Raw genomic sequence first — 24,955 nt, forward strand, 5'->3', positions numbered from 1 at the left:
TAAATGCGTTGGTAATGGTACCTTTCATTTACAATTAAGAAACAAAAGCAGTTGCAATGACGGTCTGAAACAGGATTTGATGTGTAATAACTAATAACATTTCATAGGGTACAGGATGATAGTTGCAGGTGGGAGAGCACTGGCATGCTTACCTGACACAAAAACTTCATGCCACAGAGGCAAGTAACAATAGCCAGGATGCTGTAGATCATTTGGCACTCTCAGCGGTTGCTATGGGCCTGTCCCAGTGCTTACCAAGGTCAGTGGGAACCTTTTATTTATTTCACTGGGCACTGGATCAGGCTTTATGGTTATCAGCGCCCATTCTTAGTATTCTTTGTGGAGAAAGACTGCAGCCTTCTCGATGACTCTTCACACAAGCTATTACCTGACTTTGCAAGTCCAGGGTATTTTGTTCCCTCTCAAGGATCAGCCAGTGACTGCCCCAGCTAGCTGTTCAGAGAGCCAACTCACTATGTTTTCCTCAGAATAAACTCTTACTGCTGCCAATTGTATGGAAATGGAGAGAAAAAGCTCTTTAAAAGATAGGAAAAAATAAACAGCCCTAGCTGGACAGCACAGAACTGCCACTCAGTTATAAAAATATTGAAAAATAACCTACAGGATAGCAGAAAATATCCTCCTTTCTCCTCTTACTCCCTAAAGCTGTCTCCCTTTGTTAGCACTTTGTTCTGGCAATTCAGAAAATTGTATAATTAGAAACTCTTTGCTCCAAAATCTGCTCAGCTTTGATGTGTAACCTTCTGCCAGGTGGATCCGGCAGCAACCAGGGCCAGGTTCAATATCTAGGGGTTCCTTTTCAGTGATACTACACAGAACCGATTGAGCCCCCACCCAGTAACTTGGGACAATTTCACACCACCCCTGGGCACCTCTGAGCGGCAATACTTCCCCACTCCCAAGCACAGAGTCTGAGTGTAGAAAACAAACTTTTAATGAAAGGACAGAAGATGACTGATATTAATTAGAGAAAATGCCACAAGCAGGATTCATAATCACAAAACTATGAGCTGGACACCCACCCCAGCGTGCGTGGGGCAGAATCATCTGCCTCATGTTTTTGAGTTCTACAACCAGCAGTTCCTTTTCTGTGCCCCTCTCTGCTTCCTCACCATGCCCCACTCACTCCAAGAGGATGCAGGGTTCAGAGGTGCATCTGTGTGAGTTCACCTCCCACCCCGGGAAGAAGGCATCTAGCTTACTCCGCCATCTGAACACTTGCTCTGGTTGGCTGCCCTGCCAGCCATGGTTCCTCACCGCTGGTGGCCTCGCCAGCCGCTTGTTTGACTCGCCACCTTGCAAGCTGACTGTCAGTCACCTTCCGCTGTCTCTGTTGTGACTATGAACATCAGTCTCTTAGTGATTTTCAGCTCTTTGCAGGCTGGGAAGAAACACTGCCCTACCATAAGTTGTTTCAGATCTCATCTGAGCTTGTTAACATAACAAAAGGCTCTTAATAAAGCCTATTTAGCTCTCTCTTTGAACAGTGGGGAAGAACAGATTAAACCAGACTGGGGACTGTCCATGCCTTGTAGTTGGGATACCTGTTCCCACCCCTTTTACTGTCCCAGAGGTCTGGCATTCAAGCCCCTGGCTTAGCAAGTTTCTTTCAGCTGAGGGTGACCACTCAGTTGGGACAAGTTCAGCACAATTCTGCTCCTCTTTAGTCATACAATGAAGATAACAACATTTCACTACCCCTGCATTCAATGCTAAAGTGATTTGTAACCCAACACCAGCCAAAGCTGATCACTTGGAGCTACACAACTCCTGTCTGCTAGATACCTATGCAGAGTAGGTGTTCATGTAAATACAGTTTGCTCCTGAAGTCTCTCCCCCTCCCAAACTAGCTGTCAGGTCATAGTTCATTCAGACTTTGCTTACAGATGTCTGTAAGTGGACATGCCTGTTCTGTAGTGCCCCTTTCCGGTTAAGTAAATATAGCTCTTCTGCCAGGTGGAGTTGGCAGCAACCAGTGCTGGGTTCAATATCTAAAGGTTCCTTTTCAACAGTACAACACAGAAATGGCTCGAGCCCCCTCCCAGTAACCTGGGACAATTACACACCACCCCTCGGTGCCTCTAAGAGTCAATATTTCCCCACACCAAGCACAGAGCATGAGTATAGAAGATAAACTTTTAATGAAAGGAGGGCAGTTACCCAACATTAATTAGGGAAAATGCCAGAAGCAGGTTTAATAAACATAAATCTGTGAGCAAAACATCCACCCCAGATGCATGGGGCAGTGTCTTCTGTCTCAGGATCTTAAGTTCTACAACCAAAAGTTCCCTTTCCATGCCCCTCTCTGCTCTCTCACCACACCTCACTCACAGTGGTTGTCCTTGGTCAGTGTGCACCCAGAGTTCAGAAGTGCATCTATGTGAGGTCACCTCCTACCGGTTGTGGGGGGTGAAGGGCACCTTGCTTGCTCCACCTCCGAGCATTTGCTCTGGTTTCACTGCCTTGCTGGCCAATCACTGCTCCGCTGGCCGCCCCGCCAGCCGCTCCCTGTTATGCTGGCTGCTCCACCAGCCGCCACTTCACTGGCCGGCTGTCGCTCCACCAGTCGCTGCTCTGTCAGCCACCTTCCTGCAAGCTACAGTTCTACTCTGCTGGCCACCTTTCCAGCTGCTGCACTACACACAGTCACCTTCTGCTGCCCGCTACTTCTCTGTTGTGATCGCTGCAGGTCAGTCTCTTGAGGTTCGCCTCAGTGATTGTCATCTCTTAATGGGGGAGTTTGGCTGCTGAAGCAAGCTGGGCAGAAATGCTGTCCCACAACAAGTGATTTAAGCTCTGGTGATTACTTAACAAAAGACTCACTTAGCTCTATGGTTGAACAGTGGGGAGAGGCAGATTAAACTGTGCGTGGGGCTTTGAAATAGAGTCTACACCTTCTGGCAAGGACATCTATCCTCACCCCCTCCTACTTTCACACTGGTCTGGCATTCGAGTCCCTGACTTAGTGAGTTCATTTCATTTGAGGGTGACCTTAGCACAGTTCTGCTGCCCTTTACTCATACAATAAAGATAACAACATTTAACTACCCCTGAATTAAGTACTAAAGTAATTTGTAACCCAACACCAGCCAAAGTTGATCACTTGAAGCTACATAGCGGTCCGCTGGATACCTAGGTGGAGTGGATGTGTTCATGTAAATACAGTCTGGTCCTGAAGTCTTTTCCCTTCCCCAGCTAGCTGTCAGTGGAAAGCTCATTCAGACCCTGCTTTCATACCTCTCTGCTGCAGCCTGCCTCGGTTTTCCCTTTTGATGAGGTAACAATGAGGTCACTTTAACAGCCCCATCAAAAAGAAGCCAAACTCTCTAATTAATGTCAGCGTATCTTCATTTAATAAAGTAATCTGAAAGGAACCGTGGAAATAAGTTAAAGGATCTACCCTCTGAGCCCAGACAAAACATAAGAATCCCCAAACAAAAGTTTCTGGATTCCAGCAACAGATTCTTCTGCTGTAAGGCCTCGGGCTTCTCCCCTGCCTGGAGAGCCCTGCGTTCCTTCTCCCGCTTGCTCAGGGTCTCTCTCTGCCTGGAGAGCCCTGCATTCCTTCTCCCGCTTGCTCAGGGTCTCTCCCTGCCTGGAGAGCTTTGAAGTCCCATCTTTCTGTTTGTTCAGAGTCTCTCTGACCTCATGGCTTCCTGCTGCTCTTTTATAGATAGGCTTGGTAGAAATCCATTTTTTTTCCCTCTCTCGTGTGTGGCCCATAAACTAACTAGTTGGGAGTGGCCACCTCCAGGTCTTTGGCGCCTAAATGGGCAGGCCACCCCGTTACAATGTCCAAAAGCCAGCTCTTCATTAGCATTGAAGGATCTTACATCTTTATACAAGGCTATCATTTCTTTGCTGATGTCTGCTTATCAACAATATGATTGTTTATACAGGTTATCAGATTATACATGTCTCAAAGTTCTATACAGCTGTTACCTCCAGGAATGTTATAAAAAACAGTCATCGCCCACAATTCAGCTTGCCCATAAATCAGTCAGGTGTTTAACAACTACCCATTGATCTTGTAAAAACAGTTGATCTTGTTCTTCTGGCCACAATCTCATGTGATAACAGTGTTATGAAATGAAAACCCAAACACTATCCCTGATTTGACTTTCGACTCTAATCCCAAATCCTAGCTTAATTTGCATCCAAAAACCATCTCACGTCATTTCACCTGAACAGGCTTTAACTCTCTATTATGTCGCTATAATAGTGTTGTGGTTAAGAGGAGGAGGAGTAGTAAAAGACAAACTGCAAGCTGTCTCTGGTGTCTGCTTTTGTGACCCAAATACACATTTCAGGAGTCTCATAATGTCACTAGTAGAACCTTTTTGAGATCTGTCAAATTGCTGGGCTCAGACTGGTTCCTGGCTCAGACCTATTTGGATTCAGCTGGAGTATCTCCACAAGATAATTCAGCACAGAAAAGATAACCCACTCACACAGCAATGAGGATTATCATCCCTCAGGATACATATGCTAGTACATGTAGGCTGTTTTCCAGATGCTTAAGAATCTTCATTAGTTAATCCCCTTGTGTTTGTCCTTTTCCAGAGGGACCAACATGATCTCGGAGTGCATGTTCACTTCACTTGTGTTGAAACTTAGTTCTGTTGAGTAAAATTTTATTACACACAAATGCATTCACTCAGTGGTGTAGCAAACGAGAGCAGATTCTGAGTTCTGTTACCCATGTGCAAACCATGTGTCATGTACAGGGTTGTGATAGATTACTGGAGCAAAGTGGGAAACAGAAACTACATTTTCAGAGTGGTAGCCGTGTTAATCTGTATCACCAAAAACAACAAGGATACCTTAGAGACTAACAAATTTACTCCTTGCCCCAGCCAACTCACTCTCTGAATCCCAATATGGTCTGTGGTCTGCTCCTGGGGTAGTGTAACTATGCAATGTGGGCTTGTGGCACAGTCACACTCTAGCCCCAAGATAATTAATACTATCTTATTTCAGGGGTTAGGCTCATTTGTGGATAAAACAGGTTGGGTCTGGGCAAGTCTCTCCAGGCATCTTGACAATAATAGCCTTTTTTCTGTGTCCCACTCCCATCTCTGTGCAGAACCATTATTTCATATACAGGATCTGCCAAGTACTCTTTATTCCATATACCAATCTCCCTCTTCTGTCAGCACCATCAACATTCACCCCTGCCATTTGTTGTCACCAGCAGGTCAGTAAACGCATGTGTTTCCTTGGACCTACCTGTGACAGGTGTGCTCAGATCGCTGACAAACAGCATGTTGGGAGTTTGGAGAACCAGGTCATACTCCTGCTGTGTTAATAACATACAACATTAGTAACTGCTTGTTCTGATCTTCCATTCACATAATGAATAAACAAGGTTGCGGAAGTAAAAAGAGGCTCTGTGCCTTCTGAAAGAAACCTCTTACAGATGCTAAGGGACACGCTTAACATAGACACAACCACCATGGCTTGGTCCTTATGGTTTGGCAGGCCACAGCAAAGTGCTGGACAGAAATATCAGTTTAATTTGCACTGCTCTATTGAGGAAAGCAATATGGCAATGCCCTTTTAGCTGAGAAAAGGTGGCAAATGAGTTTGGCCAATCACAGAAGGAAGTAGAGACAGATATTGTGTCTTGAGGAGAGAAGGCTCATCTTCCCCTGAGTTCTGACTGGGTTTTTTGTCTCCTGAAAGAGAGGGTGGTGTGACCTTTTTCCCAGTTACTCCTCGGGAGCAAGACATGGACAAAACTTTCTGAGAGGCTGCCCAAGACTATGGAACGAAATCCCACAGAAACCAAGGAGTATCACAAATCTCACCATCTTATGCTCTAAGCGCAGAGTGCATTTCTTTGACTTTATAAAAAAATCCCAAACGAAGCTCTCCACTCCACACACTGCTCCCTCTGGGGAGAGGATGAGAAAACAAACACCTGGCAGATGTTAGTCATCTTGCTCAATGCACTACTCAGACACTACAGCGATAAGCGTGGTATAAGAACCTATCTGGAATGGAATGGAATCCAATAGGAGAATGAGGATCCTGTGGCATTGTCAAGGACAGGTGTTATTAGTGGATAGGGAGGAGGAGAGCCACATATTAATATCTTCTTTCAACAGTGTCTCAAAAGGGGAACGGCAGGGCCACACACACTCCCATACATCACATACACCCAGCCACCCAGCTAGGAGATGGCCATGGCTGTCCCGGAGGCACAGTCACTCTCCGAGCTCCTCTGGAGCATGGGGTTCTGAATGGCACCAATGCAAATGGCTGCCCCTAATTTTTCTCCAGCTCAAACATTCAGAGACACTGAATCAAGGGTGTGGAAAATTAGATCTGAGCCGCTCCATCAGCTAGAGATAGAAGAATACTCCAGAATATTTCTTTGCTATTATTTGCCCAGCTGACTAAATTTCTTCAGCCATACCATCCTGGCCCTATATGTACAACATACATAGCACTGTGGGAGGAAAAGATCAATATGTACTGTACCTGACACAGAGCAGCATCAGAAGCTAACCAGATTCTGATTCTGTCTGAAGGGTGTGGGATAGGTGTGAGTATAGGATCAATGCATTTATACCTAGAAAAGAGAGAGAGAGAGAGATGAAAACACAGGGTTGTTATTGCTGTTAAATTTCTGCAGGAGCAGATTGTTCACGCCAGGGTATTTTTATCTTGTTTGTGAGCATATGTAAAATAACATGTTAAGTAAACCAGCAGTATACACAGAGAGGAAGCATCAGCCTAAAGGCAACAAGGTCTATTGGTCTGAGGCTAGGACAATGTATCAGGAATGTATAAGTTCTAACATACTTTATTCTCTGTCCCCGGCTTGCCCTGCTGTGTGGCCTTCGGCAAGTCACTGGAGGCTCAATCCTACTAGCTGTGCCTGCTGAAAGATGCTGAACAGTCTGTTATCACAGAAAAAGGTCAGCTTCTTCTAGCACTTATCAAGTGACTGTTAGCAAAGGAAAAACAACATTGTCCCAAAAGCTCGTCTCCCAGCCTCTCTCTACTTCACTATAGAACTTCTACCTAGCACTTTCCCAGGTTCCCCTCCAGCCAGGCTTCCTGCTACAGCTTTTAAGGAACAGTACACATATGCTCCCAGTATCCCTAGTGAAGTCAGCAGCTGTTATGGGCTCTCAGCCTCTCATCAGATTAGTCTTCAGAATTGTAGCCCCCTAATTCACAATGACCTGATTATTCTAAGTATAATGAACCCCCTATGAAAAGGAAGATCTGTTTTTGATTGAACATTGATTCATCAAAGTGTTTGTTTATCCTCAGAAAGACAACTCCCCCTTTCCCTCCCCATCTGCCCCTCCCCAAAAATGTATATTACCTTCTACAAAGAAATATCAGCAATCCTCCAGTGAAGATCATGGAGGGAAACAAAATTAGTATGAGCAGCTTCCAGGTGTTCATTTTATAATCTTTATATTCTTAAAAAGAAGAGGGAAAGTTAGTTTTAGTAAAGTGAAGAGAATATAGAATCCTCAAAAGGTACAACCATAAATGGGTGCATTATACACTCTAGGGCAGGGGTGGGCAAACTGTTTGGCCCGAGGGCCACATCTGGGTATGGAAATTGTATGGCAGACCATGAATGCTCACGAAATTGGGGTTGGAGGGCTGGAGGGGGTGAGGGCTCCGGCTTGGGGTGCGGGCTCTGAGGTGAGGCAGGGGATGAGGGGTTTGAGGTGTAGGAGGGTGCTCTGGCCTGGGACCGGGGGGTTCGGAGGGCAGGAGGGGGATCAGGGCTGGGGTGATGGCTCCAGCTGGGGTGCGGGCTCTGAGGTGAGGCAGGGGATGAGGGGTTTAAGGTGAAGGAGGGTGCTCCAGGCTGGGACTGAGGGGTTCAGAGGGCGAGAGGGGGATCAGGGCTGGGGCAGAGGGTTGGAGAGTGGGGCAGTGGCTCAAAGGTGCAGGCTCTGGGCGGCGTTTACCTCAATCAGCTCCCGGAAGTAGCGGCATGTCCCCCCTCTGGCTCTTACATGGAGGTGCAGCCAGGCGGCTCTGCTGTGCGCTGCTCCATCCGCAGGCACCACTGCTGCATCTCCCACTGGTCACAGCTCCTGGCCAATGGGAGCTGTAGAGGCGGTGCTTTGGGCAGGGGCAGTGTGCGGAGTGGAGCCCCCTGGCTGCCCCTACACATAGGAGCCAGAGAGGAGACATGCCACTGCTTCTGGGAGCCACCCAGAGCAGCCCCCAGCCCTGCTCCCCGGCTGGAGCGCTGGAGCAGAGCAAGCCCCAGACCTTACTCCCCAGTGGGAGTTCGAGGGCTGGATTAAAATGGTTGGCAGGCTGGATGCGACTCACAGGATGTAGTTTGCCCACCCCTGCTCTAGGGCCTCTTTTCTATAAATTATTGAATCAAATGATATTATGCTTCTTTTTGTAATGCTATAAATCCAAAGAACACTTCTCTGAGATTTTATGAGAGGTAGTGGATAGAGCATTGGAGTGGAATGAGGGAAACCTTGGGTGTATACCTAGTTCTGCCACTGACTGGCTGGGTGACCTTGGGCAAGTCACTTTGCTGCTCTATGCCTCAGTTTTTCCATCTGCAAAATGAGGATAATGATACCGAACTCTTTCATAAAGCACTTTGAGATCTGCTGATGAAATGTGCTATATATGAGATAGATGTTAATTTATTATTTATTATTAATTATTATTATTACTATTTATTATAGCTTTCAGAAGTATTACTGTTATGCTGCTATTCTATGCACAATAGAATTATGGTAGGGACATCTGCTTTTGATGTAAATATTGTATAGGTTCAGGTTTTATAGCACAGAACTTGCTCATACATTATGTAGTTCATTCAGTGTGTATTGGGTACATTTTAACCTTGTGACTAAAGTTGTTCCAATTCTTTGCAATCAAAGATGAAACCATGCAAAACGTGCCTGAATCAAGGTTCCTTGTGTATTCAAAACTTACTCCCAGACTCAGCAAAAAGTGTCATTACATTTCTGATTAGATTGTAAAATCTTTAGGGCAGGAATTGTCTTCATGTGTATTTATACAAGACCTATTGTGCTAAGCACTGCTACACTACAAATAATAATCATCATCTTTGAGTGAAGGCTAGCTGATTTTATGGTTTTAGCTCAGACTGGATATGGGCTGAGGAGGCCCTATTTGAAAGGGAGAGGGATAGCTCAGTGGTTTGAGTGTAGGCCTGCTAAATGCACCGTTGTGAGTTCAATCCTTGAGGGGGCCACTTAGAGATTTGTGGCAAAAATTAGTCTTGTGAGTTGAAGGTAGGAGGCTGGACTCAATGACCTTTCAAGGTCCCTTCCAGTTCTAGGAGATTGGTATATCTCCTATTAATGTGGATTTATTTTAAATTAGGGTTGGGGCTCAAAACTGAACCAAAGCTTAGGTTCAGATTCCTTTGAACAACACACCTCACAGAATGTAACTCAAAATGTCAGAAACCAGGTAAGGTTAGCCCTCAGGTTTTTCATCATTTTGTGCTCCAGTCAGGCTAGATGTGTAACTGGTTTTAGATCCAACCCAGAGCAATTTCAGAGCATGAAGGGCTTGAATATGGGCTTCCAGTTTGAGCCTAACTGCATATATTTCACATGGCTCTATTGTGAAATCAGGAGAAACCAAGCAATTTACAAACTGGTAGGCAGAGTTGTATGTAAGAATGGCCTTTAACAAATCTTTATACACCTTAAGATGAACTAGGTATTTTTCTCAAAAGTGTGTTCCAGAGATCAATTCAGAGCAGGGTGTGCTGCTTTCCATTTTAATGGCTGGTTTTACGCTGAGTGAACAACTCAGCTAACTCTAGGTCTCCTTAGACAGACCAGAGAGAAAGAGCTCAGAGCACTCCTTACCCCAGCCAAAACACCAGGTCTACTCTCCTTCTGACCACACTCTTTGGGGACCCAGGAAGGAAAAACAGCACACATTTCCCTGTCCTCCAGGGCCCTGGTTTAGGAAGATAGACTGGCTGAAGTCAGGGACTGCTCGCATGCTTCAGGTTAAGCATGTGTTTAAGTACTTTGTCCAATAGGGATCGGTGAAGGAAGGCGGTGCTCCTGGCAACCTCCCCACCCTAGCACACAAACCATACAAACTCCTGAGGGAAGGAAGGGAAAAAGAGGACCAGGAGTACTTGTAGGGTGGAATGCAGGAAGGAGGGCCTGGCGAACAGGCTTTTGAGGGAGAGGAAGCAGTGGAACATATTCCCCAAATATCCAAGGATGCTGTTATTGGATATGGTTAATTCTTAGATCCTGTGCTTATCCCTGGGGTGTATCATAAGTTTACAATAAGCCATGTCTGTTTTTAACAGGATCACCTTTGCAATTTCTTTTAGATTTGCTCATATCTGAAGAGCAGGAAACCAGCTACTCATATGAGGGAAATCTGCTATTCAATTTCTGTTTCTTTTTTCTTAGCAGTTATGGGTGGAGGGTAAATAAACCCTTTTTCTCTTCTCAAAGGATCAAGTCTTGTTTACCTATTTTACATCCCCTGAGTCATCCCTGATTCATGTCCAAGCTGAAGATGATGCCTGGGTTACAGGGCTGAGCGACTGGCAGGATAGTGGTGTTGTCCATAGTGATCAAGGAAGGAGGCAGCAAGAAGGGTTTGGGAGGAAAGATTAAAAGCTCTCTTTTAGCCATGGTAAGCTTTAGGTGTTGGCTAGGTGTTCACAAGAAGATGTCAGAAAGACAGGCAAAGATCTTCATTTGGACAGGAGTCAGGTCTGGAGCAGACAGGTAGATCTGTGAGTCACCAGCATGGAGATGGTAGTTGAATTTGTATTTCTGGATGAGATTGGGCGAGATACGGTGGAAAGATGGGGAAGAAAAGGGGACCAAGGACAGAGCCCTGTAGAAGCGCCACAGAAAACTGGATGGCAGATGAGGAGGGTCCCCTAAAGGACACACTGAAGGAATGATTAGATATGTGTAGGATTTCGTGCGCAGGCACACACACACACACACACATACACACACACATATATATTTCCATATATATGCATATAGGGCTAAGTGCTCTGTTGCTCTGTGGCTCCTTTACACCAGACTGACACCATCAAGATTCCAGAAAGGAAGCAGATTCTCTCATCAGGAATACCCCAGCATACAGGTTTCCCTGGATAGCAAAGAGGTGGCATAACCCTGGTATAGTGGGTGTAGCCAAGTATCCGTGTGCTCCATTTCTGTTTGGCTGTTGCAATGTCCCCTTGGGGCCATGGGCAAGGAAGTATAAATGTGGAGAGATGAAAAGATGGTATAAACCTAACTTCCTACTCCCTCCCATTCCTAGCTCTGCCAGAATGAAAAATTGTCCCCATGATCTATTAACAGGGCTGAATATATTAGGCCAACTCCTTTGAGGGCAATACAGCTGCTTTGCCTTTGTGCCATTGATGGATTTTGTTCATAGGGCCAGTGTTTCTGCTCTCAGAAGGATCACTCCAGTTCAGGGGGATGTTCTCCAGTAATGCAGAGCCAATGAAGAGGCCACTAAGCTAGCTCTGTGCTTTAGAGTAAGGGAAGTGGCTGGAGGAAAGGAGTCAGGTCTGGGATGGTCCTACACTGTGCTAACCCCCAGTCGTAGTTTTCCCTCTTGGAACAATTAGCAGCCAGCCAAAGGAAGAGCCCTGCACACAATGGCCCCAGGATCAGGGGAGTGGGATCTTTGAGGGCAAGGACTGTGTTTCTGTCCTGTGTTTGTGCCTAGCACAACGTGGTCCTGGTCCATGACTAGGGCACTTCACTCCATCTTTGCACCCCTTCTCCCAACCTGCACTGCATGAAGTCTGGCAGGCCCCAAGACGTGGCCCACTATTCCTATAGTGGCATTCCCTTTTGGCAGCTAAAGTTCTTCCCTTTATATATTAAAAGTCATAGAAGTCTGGTAACTTACCATCATTAATAAAAACTGGTTCACTCCATTCACTCCAAAACTTGTTACTTATACATGTTGTTTTCTTTGCTCTGACTTGAATAACATATTGTTTTGCTGGATCATGAATTGGATGCACATATTCCTCTTCAGAAACATCTATGGGCTAGCACAGTTTTTGTTTCAGTGATTTAGCAATACAACTCAGAAACATATAATACTAGAGACCTCAAATATCATTGTCTCTCTTTCAAACCTAATATAGATATATTTTAGTTACAGTGTTTATGGTAAATCACAGTCTGATTACTAGCTGGGGTATATGAAAAGCCAGATTCCAAAACAAAAGAGCAAAGCCTGGGAGCTGATAAGATGAGAAGCTACAGAATAGGAGAATTTTGATATACAAAGAGTAATGACTCCTTTTTAATTTTCTATTAGCGTGGCCCTGAAAAACATATTAAGGCCAAGCTCGTTTGTTTTTATTAGTGTTTGGTTTTGTTTGTTTAGGGTTCTGTTTGTTTTGGCTTGGTTTTGTCACAGATTTGTATTTGTTTCTCTAAAGAAATAGCCTACATTTTCAAAAATAACTAGCAATTCTGGGTGCCACAATTTTGGGGTAACTAACCTTAAAAGGGACCTCAGAGTGGCTGTTCAGCATTTGTGAAAGTCAGGGCCCATTAAGATCTCTCAAGTTGGACACTGAAAAATTGAGGTATCTAAAATAATTAGTTATTTATGAAAATTCAGGCCAACTATCATACATGCGCAACAATACATGCTTTACAAGAGGCAGGGAAAAAAAGGAGGGGAGGGGACTGTTACTGACAAGGAGAAGCAATAGTGGAAGGAATAAACTAAGGCAGAGAGCTGTGCAGGGAGGTTGTGATAACATAAGCAATGAGGTCTGGAATCATTATAATTTTGCAAGGCAGAATGACTCCAGTGGTGTTGGGGAAGCATGTGAGGTGCTAGCTACACTACACCTTTAAAAAGATTTAGCATGCTGTCTTCTCAGCATGGTGCACAACATAGTTGTGACCCTATGAACCATGTGACTTTACTCTCCTCCTGCAAATCCTTCCTGACCTCCATCTCAGCCTTCGCTCCAGAAATGCCACAAAGGCTAATATGCTAAAACATCTCCGGGGGTGGGGGTGTTCAAAGGCATGCATGGCAGTTAGATGACCAACTCCCACTGACTTCAAATGGAAGTTAAGCACCTAACTGTCCTTTGGGCTTTGACAAATCTTCCTCTAAAATACCAAACTTAGCCTGTTTAACAACCTTTCACTGATATAACCTTCATCCTTCTCTGCCCCCACCTCCAGGCTTTATTCTTTGTTGTATAATACTTAGATTCGATCCTGACAATGTGTTTCATGTGAGCCCTCCTTATGCACAGAGCTAGTCACATGTTGACTTCAGCAAAGGCTACAGGTGCTCAGCACCTCACACACTCAGCGTACTTGTGTGTAAGTGTCTAAATACAGACTTGGCTAAAACCTAACTTTTTGCACCGAATTTGAAAATGCTGAGCAATGCACGTGTTTTTTTTTGAAGAGGAAAAAGTACAGTTCTAATAGTTCATGTGGGTTATAAAGGCAACAATATCCAACTAGCACACTTCCACTTTATATTGTGATTTTCAAAGAATGGGCCTATAACAATTTAATAGGGCTGTCAAGCGATTAAAAAAATGAATCATGATTAATTGCACTGTTAAACAATAATAGAACACTATTTATTTAAATATTTGTGGATGTTTTCTACATTTTCAAATCTATTGATTTCAATTACAACATAGAATACAAACTGTACAGTGCTCACTTTATGTTTATTTTTTATTACAAATATTTGCACTGTAAAAAACAAAAAAATTCAATTCACCTCATACAAGTACTGTAGTGCAATCTCTTTATCATGAAATTTGAACTTACAAATGTAGAATTATGTACAAAAAACTGCATTCAAAAACAAAACAGTGTAAAATTTTAGATCCTACAAGTCCACTCAGTCCTACTTCTTGGTCAGCCAATCACTCAGACAAACAAGATTGGTTACAATTTGCAGGAGATACTGCTGCCTGCTTCTTGTCACCTGAAAGTGAGACAGGCGTTCGCATGGCACTGTTGTAGCTGGCATTGCAAGATATTTATGTGCCAGATGAGCTAAAGATTCTCATGTCCAGTGGTGAGCTGGAGCCGGTTCCCACAGGTTCCCAAGAACCGGTTGCTAAAATTAGACCTCCGTGGAGAACCAGTTGTTAAAGGGCCAGGAGGTGGGCAAAGAACTCCAGTCCGCGGGCCGGACCATCCTGTTGCTCCCAGGATTCCCAGCTGGGGAGGCTGAGGCTCCCCCGGCCCTTCCCCCCAGCTGCAGCATGGCCAGCCACCGGCATCAGCTGGGCAGCTCAGCTGAGCTCCGGAGTCGTCCTGCTGCTTTGAGCTGCCGACAAGGTAAGGGGGGAGGAGGCTGCAAGCTCTAGGGCTGCCGGGGGGTCAAGTGGGGCAATTTGCCCCGGGCCCTGCAGGGGCCCCCGGCCCCACGAGTATGTCCCCCCCTGCTCCAGCCCCTCCCCCGCTCCCCCCCTTAAATCAGAACTTTTTATAGGGAACCGGTTGTTAAGATTTTGGCAGCTCATCACTGCTCATGTCCCTTCATGCTTCAACCACCGTTCCAGAGGGCATGCTTCCATGCCGATGATGGGTTCTGCTTGATAACGATCCAAAGCAGTGTGGACTGATGCATGTTCATTTTCATTATCTGAGTCAGATGCCACCAGCACAAGGTTGATTTACTTTTTTTGTCATTTGGGTTCTGTAGTTTCTGCATCTGAGTGTTGCTCTTTTAAGATTTCTAAAAGCATGCTCCACACCTTGTTCCTCTCAGATTTTGAGTGGCACTTGAGATTCTTAAACCTTGGGTTGGGTGCTGTAGTTATTTTTAGAAATCTCACATTGGTACCTTCTTTGTGTTTTGTCAAATCTACTGTGAAAGTGTCCTTAAAACAAACATGTGCTGGGTCATCATCTGAGACTGCTATAACATGAAATATATGCAGAATGCAGGTAAAACAGAGCAGGAGACATACAATTCTCCCCCCAAGGGGTACAGTTACAAATTTAATTGACGCATTATTTTTTTAACAAGCATCATAAGCGTGGAAGCGTGTCCTCTGGAATGGTGGCTGAAGCATGAAGGGGCATACGAATTTTTATCTGGCATATAAATATCTTTCAACACCGCCTACAAAAGTGCCATGCGAACACCTGTTTTCATTTTCAGGTGACATTGTAAATAAGAAGCAGGCAGCAGTATCTCCTGTCAATGTAAACAAACTTGTCTGTCTTAGCGATTGGCAGAATAAGAAGTAGAACTGAGTGGACTTGTAGGCTCTAAAGTTTTACGCTGTTTTGTTTTTGAGTGCAGTAATATAACCAAAAAAAATCTGCATTTGTAAGTTACACTTTCACGATAAAGGGATTGCACTTCAGTACTTGTATGGGATGAATTGAAAAATACTATTTCTTTTTTTTATCATTTTTACAGTGCATATATTTGTAATAAAAAATAGCAATATAAAGTGAGCACCGTGCACTTTGTATTCTGTGTTGTAATTGAAATCAATATTGAAAATGTAGAAAAACATCCAAAAATATTTAATAAATTTCAATTGGTATTCTATTGTTATAAGTGTGATTAATAATCGTGATTAATTTTTTTGAGTTAACTGACATTAATTGACAGCCCTACAATTTAGCGGTCCATATAAATTGAACATAACTTTTCAGCTCAGCTGCTTACATTTTATAGTGTCAGATGCTTTAAAAAAAACTAAGGCAGATGAGGTCCCTCTCTGAAGTAAATATTACAACATTTTAATATTACACTGTATTCATTAGTAAAACTAATTTAGATGCTTGAGCTATACAGGGCAGTTTTTTTCAGATCTTCACAGCACTCATAAAAAACCAAGACTGGATGTTTTATTGTAGGATTTTTGCTATCACATACATATTATGGCATTTGAAATACACAGGTTATGATCTCAGTCCTGCAAAGACCTACATATGTATTTTATGTAGGTGAATACTGCCATTGAGTTCAATGTGTGTAACATTAAGTGCACTGGTAAATCTTTGCAGGACTGGAGCCTAAATCTATATTTTGAGAGTGAACTACATATTTAGTTTATTTTTCCAATACATTTTTATTTTGAGGGGAAAAAAATATCTGATGGAAAGTTGGCAAGTCTTCATTAAATTCATGCTGAAATTTTTATGTTCAACTAATTTCCTGTTAAAATGCAACATTGTGCTTTAAGGCCCTGGTTCAAGAAAGCACCTAAACACATCTTTAAGTGCTTTTCTGAGTAGGGATGTTTCCTTCTTGGGGTTCAAAAATACTCCAGTCCATTGTCCAGAGTTTTCCAATGTTATTGTAATCTTAGGTTTTAGCTTAGATTGGACCCAGCTCACCAGTAGCTCACTGAAGGGCACTCTCTCTATTCTGAGCACAGACAAAATTCAGAATTCCCACAACTTGCTTCCTGTGCACCTGGAGTTCTGTCTACACTTAGCTTTGCAAGCATGAATTGTGGAGGCCTTTCTCTGTTTTTAGCTTCCAGTGTCTTTTGTTTCAAAGCTTATCTACGGGGCCGGCTCTAGGTCTTTTGCTGCCCCAAGCAAAAAAAAATTTGGCTGCCCCCACCCCAGTCCTGGGCTCCCCCCACACCCCTCTGCTGCCCCAGCCCTAGGCCTCCCCCAACCCACACCCCCTGCTGTCCCAGCCCTGGGCTCTCCCCCGCAACACACCCCATGCTGCCCCAGCTCTGGGCTCCCCCTCCCCTCCCCTCCCACCAGTGCCCCCCCACCCACACACACCCGCCGCTCCAGCCCTGGGCTCTGCCCCCTCCACCCGAACCCCCTGCTGCCCCAGCCCCGGGCTCTCTCCGCCACCACCTGCACCCTCCTTCTGCCCCAGCCCTGAGTCACTGGTAACTTGCTCCCAGGGTGGGTCATTCAGCAGGAATTTTGGATGTGCACAAAACACAGACAGGATTCGTTCCCATATGGTTACATAACTGCAGTAAAGTGGAACAATTTTCAGCTTGTGTGATTGGAGGATATCTAGATGCATATTATAAGACTGTCCTCAATAAATGAGGAAAAGTTGAGGTGCCTTTATTATTCTTTTGTTCCACTCTTTGTTTCTATGGGGAATTTGCCAATGCAATATCACTGGCTTCCTTTTAAACAAATAAAACTTAAAAAAAAAAAAAAAAAAAAGGCAATGGCTGTTGAAAATAGCAATTCCAGTCCTAAAAACCACTGGAACGCATTTCTTGCTCAATTTTATCCTACTTTTTCTACAGCAAGTTACAGTGAGATCAGTATATTTGATTTGGGGGAATGAAGTAACAGCTGCCCAAACTGAGCTTGAGCACTCCTGAATTTTGAGGGTGTTCAAATCTGGAAGGCAGGTGCTAGATTCCCTTTCTGAATATTAGCTAAATCTGAAAAGGAAAAGTCAATTTCTGCTTCCATGGCTCAGAAGTGGAAATCCTCCTACATGCCTGGTACTGTAGCTAAAGCTGCCCAGGTCCAGTAGAGCCTCCCCTCCCTTACTTTTCATTTTAAATGCTAGTGGGATCCACATACCTCCCTTGCTAGGCTTCAGAGAGAGAGGGGCACTGTCCATTTAGTCCACCCAATTTCTTCTTTGGGGGCTGCAAGGTGAGGTCTCACCAGTATCCCTAATCCAGTCTGGGGATGTCTTCTGAAGGGGATATCTGGGCCAAAGCCACCCACTCCATGGGCACACTTGTTCCCCATTCACAGTGCCACCCCGCTCTAGCAGTGAGCTCTCCATTCACAGCAAGCTGCAGTATGAGGTTTCATCTACCATACTCCCTCCCCCTCCCTTTCCTGTTGATAGCAGCCAAGGGAATGCTGGGAAATGTAGTTCTTTCTCTGCTCCAGGGCTGGCTCTATAGGCAGGGAGCTAACCAAGGAACTACAGCTCCCAGGGCCCCCTGTTGGTTCTCAGCTTCCAGGCTGAATCCCTGCTGGCTGCAGCCTCTGAAAATGGGCTGCCCCAAGCAGCTGCTTGCTTTGCTGGTGCCTACCGCCCCTGCTTATCTATATGTATATGAATTTAAAACTGTAGCAAGAACTACAAAAAACACATTTAGCAGGCATTTTTAAGGGAACATATGCATAAGGCCTAGAGCTTAGGATATGTACTTTTTCACAATTTCAACTAAATATTGCAATGATGACAATATTTGCATGCATATAACACCCCCATACACTCAAGCACTCAAAATGCCTATGCCAAGGCCTATGGAGATCAGTTATTTCTATTCACCAGTTTCAGAGATACTGAAACTGTAGAAGAAATTTAGGAAAGGAGTACAGTAAAATAGCAAATCTTCAATTTGACCAGGACATACCCATCCTCTTGCAAAACATATCACAAGCTCTTAAATGACAAGTGAGTCTTCATTTTAATACCTCATCTCAAAGACAGCCTCTCTAACACCCCAGTCTTTGCTAAGGAAGTTTTGATCAGCAATGACTCAGAAGTAGAATTGCACAAAGATTCAAACTGGTCGTTTCAATCAACATTTCTCATGGAAATTTGTCAGTGTTGTTGATTTTTTTTTTCATTTTTCACAAAATAATGAATGCCTATATTTTTAAAATTGAAAATACTGAGATGGTTATCAAGATTTTTCTTTTACCAAAAAATCTGCTGTTTAGTAACTGAAAAATATCAGTAATCATTTTATAGTGCTTTCAGTAAAAAAGAAAACAAAACAAATGAAAACCTGGTTCCTTTCAAAATGAAGAAAACTTTCTACATCTTCATGAAAATAGGTTTTCACTTTTTGACCAGCTCCACTGAGAAGAAAGAATGGTAAATGCTAGGTCATTTGCTGCAGGGCTTGGGATTTCTCAGAAGTTCAACCAAGACCTGATTCTGTTTAACTTGAGCAGGGAATTAGTTGGTATAGAGCTGAGGTTATATTGGTTAAGAAAGATTACCGTATATTACCTCTAGATCTGTAATTTTCACTTGGTATGTAAAGCAATTTTTTTTTGCTGAACCAATAGTAGGTGGTGGTTTCCAGTTAATTTTAATCCTTCTGTTTTCAAGTGATATAGACACATTGATTGGAGGGTTCAGTTTCTCTGACAATAAACAAAACAGATTATTTCATGTTCTTTCAGCAAGCAGGCATGTGAATGGAATGCAGTATACTGGCAGACTGCAGCTTCTGTTTGGCAGTTTCAGTCAAAGTAAAGTATGCTGTTCACCTTTGGTTAGGTAATCACAATAGTCTAGTGTAGCTTAAAGCTAAACTAAAATATATTGCTGCACAAGTTTTCCTAGGGTCTGAACAAACAATTCACACCAGAAATAAGTTCAAAGGTCCACGTAATGATCTCAGTTACAGTGTAAATCTGAGGTGATGCCAGTAAGTCCCAGTTATGTAAATCAGTGTAAATGAATTCAGAATCTGGGTCAGAGTGTAGATGAGAGTAAACATGGTGGGCCATCTTCTGAAATAAGTTACAGTGGTGTAAATCTGGAGTGCCTGTACCAATAATTCTGTTGCTCGGTTATCAATTGAGTTCATAAATTCATAGAGTTTAAGGCCTCTGGAGGGACCATCAGATCATCTAGAGTTATTCCAGATTTATGGCAGTGTAACTGAGGTTTGAATACAACCCATTAGGTTCATAATGTAAAAAGTGGCTATGTATTTATTGTAACTGAGATGTGAACTAGAACCAACCAGGAAACTACTCAGACCTTTTCTGGGAAACTTTCCCTCCTCTTCCCCAGGTTTAATTCATTGAAGTAAATTAATAAAAAACTTATTGGATCAGCCATAATTATCAACAGAGTTACAAATAGCACTCACTGAAACTCTTCAACTGAAACATTTTGCATCAAAAGGTTTCAATGAAAATTCATTTTAAAAAAATGAATATTGCCAATAAGTATAGTTTAAAATCTTCCTTTTTTATTTAAACCCCAACATGAAAATTTTGTGGATTTGGTTTTTAGTTTTTGTTTTTATTTCCCCTTTTGTGGTGGCAAAAAAGGGAGAAAAGAAATAAAGAGGATTAAAATGGGGGGAACGCGGGGATAGGGGAAGAAATTAGGAGAAATGAAAACTTCAAAAACAAAAATCTTCTATGAAGATGTTCATAAAATGTTCTAAACTAAAAATCTTTACTTTTCAAATTGTGCAGGACAGAAATGATTTTGAAACATCTGCATTTTATTCACAAAACAATCATTACCATATTTCGAACAGCCTTAATGAAAAAGTGATTTATATAAGAGATTCTTTGATTTTTGATCTTTATGTCAAATGCCTACAAATGTAAATGCATTCTAAAAGCAGAATATACCCCTTTGAATGTAGTGAGTCATGCTTCCTCCCCACCCCCACCTCTCTCCTGCAGGAAATCACAAGCAATTGAACATTTCACAATGCTAGGCAATAATGAAAAACACCTACCTAGTCTTTGAGGTATACATTTTTTGTAATAGGAATGGTTTTCTGAACTGTTGCTTAGTTCCTTTACAGTTATATTAAATCTGATTTTATTAGCGTGATTAAAATATACTTCTTTCATGTGACATCCAATGTTTTTGTTCTTTGCATTTGTTAAATATAGTTGGCATTGAAACTCTTCTCTACTGTGCCTGTAGGAAGAAAATAGAAGTAATGTAAAACTCAGATGATTTTTTAATAATATTTTGTGCTTGTTTTAACAGGATCCTTACCTGTAGGAAAGAAAATACTGAGCATCCTCAGGAGCTTCTGTTTTAATGTCCCAGGTACAATTTAAATTGGAAATGTTATATATGACGCATGAGAAATTTTGGATATATACTGCAACCAAAAAACAAAGAAAGAAAAGAGAAGAATATTAGCATGTTGCTTGTTTTACATTGATTCTTGAAGTGATTGGTGCCAGTACAAATCCAGGAGAAAGAGAGGGAGAGAGGAATCCAAGTTTCTAGAATTGAGTTAAAGGATGTGTCTGCCTTTTCGTTATAGGGCATTGGGAACATTTCTATTCCTATTGCCAGAGGTCCCTTTTGAGACCTTTGCAGAAACACTCAATAATTCCTATTCCAGTAGTTTACGGAGCCCTCCTGGGATTCCCCAGGAACCATGTGCTATGGGACTTCCATAATCCATTCAGTTGCTAGGGAAATCCAAGAGGATTGTGGGGTGCTTCTGTGTCTGAGTCAATAGAATAGAGGTGGTAATTTTGTAATTGTAGCATGCTTCTACCCATCTCTCCCATTATGCCTATAGCATGGGGTTGTGTCCCTGACTATCTTGGCTATTAGCCATTGATGGACCTATCCTCTATGAACTTATCTAATTTTTTTTTTATTGACCCAGTTATATTTTTGGCCTTCACAACATCCCTGGCAACGAATTCCACAGGTTGACTGTGCGTCGTGTGAAGAAGTGCTTCCTTTGTTTATTTTAAACCTGCTGCCTATTAATTGAATTGGGTGACTGCTGGTTCTTATGATATGTGAAGGAGTGAATAACACTTCCTTATTTACACCAGTCATGATTTTATAGACCTCTATCATTATCCTCCCTTAGTGTTTTACCGAAATGCATACCAAAAAATAGCCAGCACAAGAAAGAGATATTAGTAAGGATTTCAGCACTGGTGCATCTCTAACTTTTTTTATCAGACACTTTTAATATCCTAACACTATGCAGAAAACTAGCTGACCTGGCGGTGCCTTGTAAGTAAATTCGGTCCAGTTACTCTCCTTTATAATGTCGTCTGATTCTTTTGAAAGAAGCTGTGTTTTAACTTTAGCATGGAAACCAGAGTGTAACCCAAGTCTTATCATCTTTTCCTTTTCTTGAAGTCTTTCCTGGAAGCAGAAAACATAGAACTGCATTATAATGAAGAGTTCCATGCAATAGCCAATTAATATTATTATATTATTAAAGGAAAGCTCTGCAAATTACCAGACATTAAATAAGGCATTATCTTATTTTACCAAAACTATGTGTAAAGTGTGTTGTGACTTACTGTTATTTCCTTAGCTGTATCGAACTTATAAATCAAAACATACTTCACATAATATGTCTTAGTTTCTTCCGTAATGTTACTGTTCCAGGAGAGAATAACTCCAAAGTCATGCTTAACAATGTGCAGCTCACTGGGTGCCATAATAGAAGCTGTAAATACAGTAAGATGAATGATAATTAATATATTATAGGTGGGGCTGATGGCACAGCCCATTCTTGAGGTTGCCCAACACTTCTTATTCTAAGACCCTGTTTTCAGTAGCTTCTAATTTTACCAGACTTTAACTGTTTGTGTTAAAATTGTTCATGTCCAATGTTTGCCTAAAGCTGAAGTGTTGTGCCATTTCTGAGAACAAAGCTAGCAAAGAATTCATTGTTTGACCTGCTTAAAAAAGTATTGAGACCTTTTATTTGAAATACTATAGAGAGCCGATGCTTTGGAGCAGGGACCTGACATTTGGCAGGCGGGATGGCCTTTGTGTCAGATATTCCTTTTGCTGTTCTCATAAAAATCCACCCAAATTTGGCCAATTTATAAGCCTTTTGAAAAACTGCAGTTTGCACAGGTTCAGTTGAGAGTTCCTTGATTTTAGCAGCTAAAGTCCCCAGGGGCGGCTCTACCTTTTTGGCCGCCCCAAGCAGTCATGCGCGGGAGGCGCCCCGGAGCCGCGGGAGCAGCGGACCTCCCGCGGGCATGACTGCGGAGGATCCGCTGGTCGCGCGGCTGGGCTGGACCTCCCGCAGCTGCGGGCGGTTCGCAGGTCCGGCGGCTCCGCTTGAGCTGCCGCAGTCATGCCTGCGGGAGCTCCAGCCGAGCCGCGGGACGAGTGCCCCCTCCGCAGTCATGCCTGCGGCGGGTCCAGTCGTCCCGGGGCTCTGGGCACTAAACCTGAGAGCAGAGCTTGTCTCCCCTGTGCTCTCAATGCCCCATCTGCTGGGCCCAAGCAGCCTGGAAGAGGAAGCTGCCTGATTCAAATTCAGATGGGATGAGAGCAGTGGTGTAGCTAGGACAGAAAAGCTGGGTGGGCACGCAATGACGGGGGATGAGGGGAGGGGGACAGGAGGGATGAAGGCCCTGGTGAGGGGTGAGTCAGGAAGGATCGGAGGGGTGCAGGTGCCCTGGGGAATGGCGTGAGGGAGGAAGGAAGGATGGGGCCAACTTCCCCCCACCCCAACTTACCGCTCAGCAGGCACCTGGGGCAGACAGGTTGTGGGGAGCACCTATGGGGTAGATGGAGGTACCACTGGGGCTTGAGCTCTGGCCACCTCTCCCAAAGCCGTGTCAGTGTCTGCCAGCCCAGCCTTGTGCCTCTCCTGCCTGTGCCATGTGCTGCTGCCCTGGTCTCTGGCCTCAGTGCTCAATGATGGCCCCACCTAGACCTGCCCCCATGAGGTGCAACCCCTGTGGGGCTACTGCTGGGGCCAGAGACCAGGGCAGCAGCGCACAATGCCGGCAGGATGGAGACGCGGCCAGGCTGAAAGACACTGAGCCAGAGTTGGGAGTCCCAGCCTGTAAATTCGGGGGGCTACGGCCCCAATTTGGGAGGGCCTGGATGCTAAGTGTGTGGGCCGCAGCCACTCAGGCCCACCCAGGGCTATGCCCCTGTATGAGAGACAAACCTGTGAGTGGGAGGTGGCAGGGCAGAATAGATTTGGACAAGGATCTTGTAAGGGGGCAGCAGATTCAGACTAAAGGCTCATGGTGGGGAGAGGAAAATTGGGACTGGAAGTTAGGGTTGAGGGGTGACTGGGATTCCTGAGCAAGAAGACTAGCTCTTGGAGCTGTTGGTAGAGGAACTTGGAACTGGATGTGCCGGGAGCAATTTTAATAATAGGCAATGTTATAAGCCCCACCAATATTAATGACAGACAAAAACCTACACTAAAAGACCATTATTAAGGATACAAGGAAAAGCAGTCCAAAATTCATCATCATCGTCACTCCCATAACCACATTGGTTGTTGGGGCACCATCATTGATGAGCAATCAACCAATTCTCTCCACCCCGATGATTGTGTGTCAGTGCTTGAGTCTCTGCGAAGTCCATTCCTGTCCATTCTTTTATGTTGTCAATCCATCTCTTCTTCTGTCTACCTCTTCTTCTGTTCTCCTGTACTGTCCCTTGGAGGATGATCTTGGATAGGCCAGATGATCTTGTTACATGGCCAAACCACTTCAGTTTATGCTTTTTCACAGTCATCAGGAGGGCTTTGTATGACCCAGCCAGCACACTGGATGATGATGTTGCAGACCTCTTCATTAGCAACATGGTTGAAGTAGGAGAAGCCCAGGATTTTACAGAAGTATCTCATTTCTACTACCTGTATTTTCCAGTCAAGTTCTGACGTAAGGGTCCATGTCTCACACACATACAGAAAAATGGAGATGACCAATGCATGCAGCAGTTTCAGTTTGGATTCCAGGAAGATGTTCTTATTCCTCCAAACTGGCTTTAGCTTTGCCACTGCTGCTGTTGTTTGCGCAGTTCTTGCCAGAACTTCTGCCTTGGATCCTTCATTAGTGATGATTGCCCCCAAATACTTGAACCGTGTCACTGTCTCCAGCTCTTGTCCACTGACAGTGATATGTGAGCTGATCCCATCACATTTGTTTGTCATCAGCTTGGTTTTCTCTGCACTGATTTCCATGCCATATTTTACAGACGTTTCATCCAATCGTTTCACAAGTTGGCAAGTTCATCTTTGCTGCCTGCCAGGCCGTCAATGTCACCAGCAAACCAAAGATTTGAGATTGATCACCCCCAATTCTGACTGTGCATATGTGATCTTCTAGGGCATCAGTCATTATGCGCTCCAAGTAGATGTTGAACAGTGTGGGCAAAAGAAGGCAGCCTTGCCAGATTCCAACTGTGGTGTGAAATCGGTCTCCTATTATGCCGTTGACAAGAACTGCACTGCTGGCCTTGGCCTACAGTTGTTTAATGGCAA

At 43.8% G+C, this 24,955-nt stretch overlaps 1 protein-coding gene across 2 annotated transcripts in view; it reads right to left on the reverse strand.

The window, feature by feature from the left end:
* Positions 1 to 998: 998 nt before the first annotated feature.
* Positions 999 to 24,955, reverse strand: part of LOC120395279 (interleukin-5 receptor subunit alpha-like) — a 32,449-nt gene continuing 8,492 nt past the window's right edge. Inside the window, exons 3-12 of one of the 2 annotated variants that reach the window (XM_039519532.1) lie at positions 22,008 to 22,156; positions 21,699 to 21,846; positions 20,719 to 20,827; positions 20,450 to 20,637; positions 18,970 to 19,106; positions 11,929 to 12,073; positions 7,364 to 7,463; positions 6,508 to 6,598; positions 5,251 to 5,317; positions 999 to 4,640 (exon numbers count right to left, since the gene is read on the reverse strand). In XM_039519532.1, coding sequence (XP_039375466.1) covers positions 4,552 to 4,640; positions 5,251 to 5,317; positions 6,508 to 6,598; positions 7,364 to 7,463; positions 11,929 to 12,073; positions 18,970 to 19,106; positions 20,450 to 20,637; positions 20,719 to 20,827; positions 21,699 to 21,846; positions 22,008 to 22,156 — 1,223 coding nt within the window. In that variant the 3' untranslated portion in view covers positions 999 to 4,551. Of the gene's footprint in view, positions 4,641 to 5,250; positions 5,321 to 6,507; positions 6,599 to 7,363; positions 7,464 to 11,928; positions 12,074 to 18,969; positions 19,107 to 20,449; positions 20,638 to 20,718; positions 20,828 to 21,698; positions 21,847 to 22,007; positions 22,157 to 24,955 lie in introns of both variants that reach the window. The other variant, XM_039519531.1, reaches the window with a different exon arrangement.

The sequence above is a fragment of the Mauremys reevesii genome, linkage group 1, assembly GCF_016161935.1.
Source record: "Mauremys reevesii isolate NIE-2019 linkage group 1, ASM1616193v1, whole genome shotgun sequence".
NCBI classification, from domain to species: domain Eukaryota; kingdom Metazoa; phylum Chordata; order Testudines; family Geoemydidae; genus Mauremys; species Mauremys reevesii.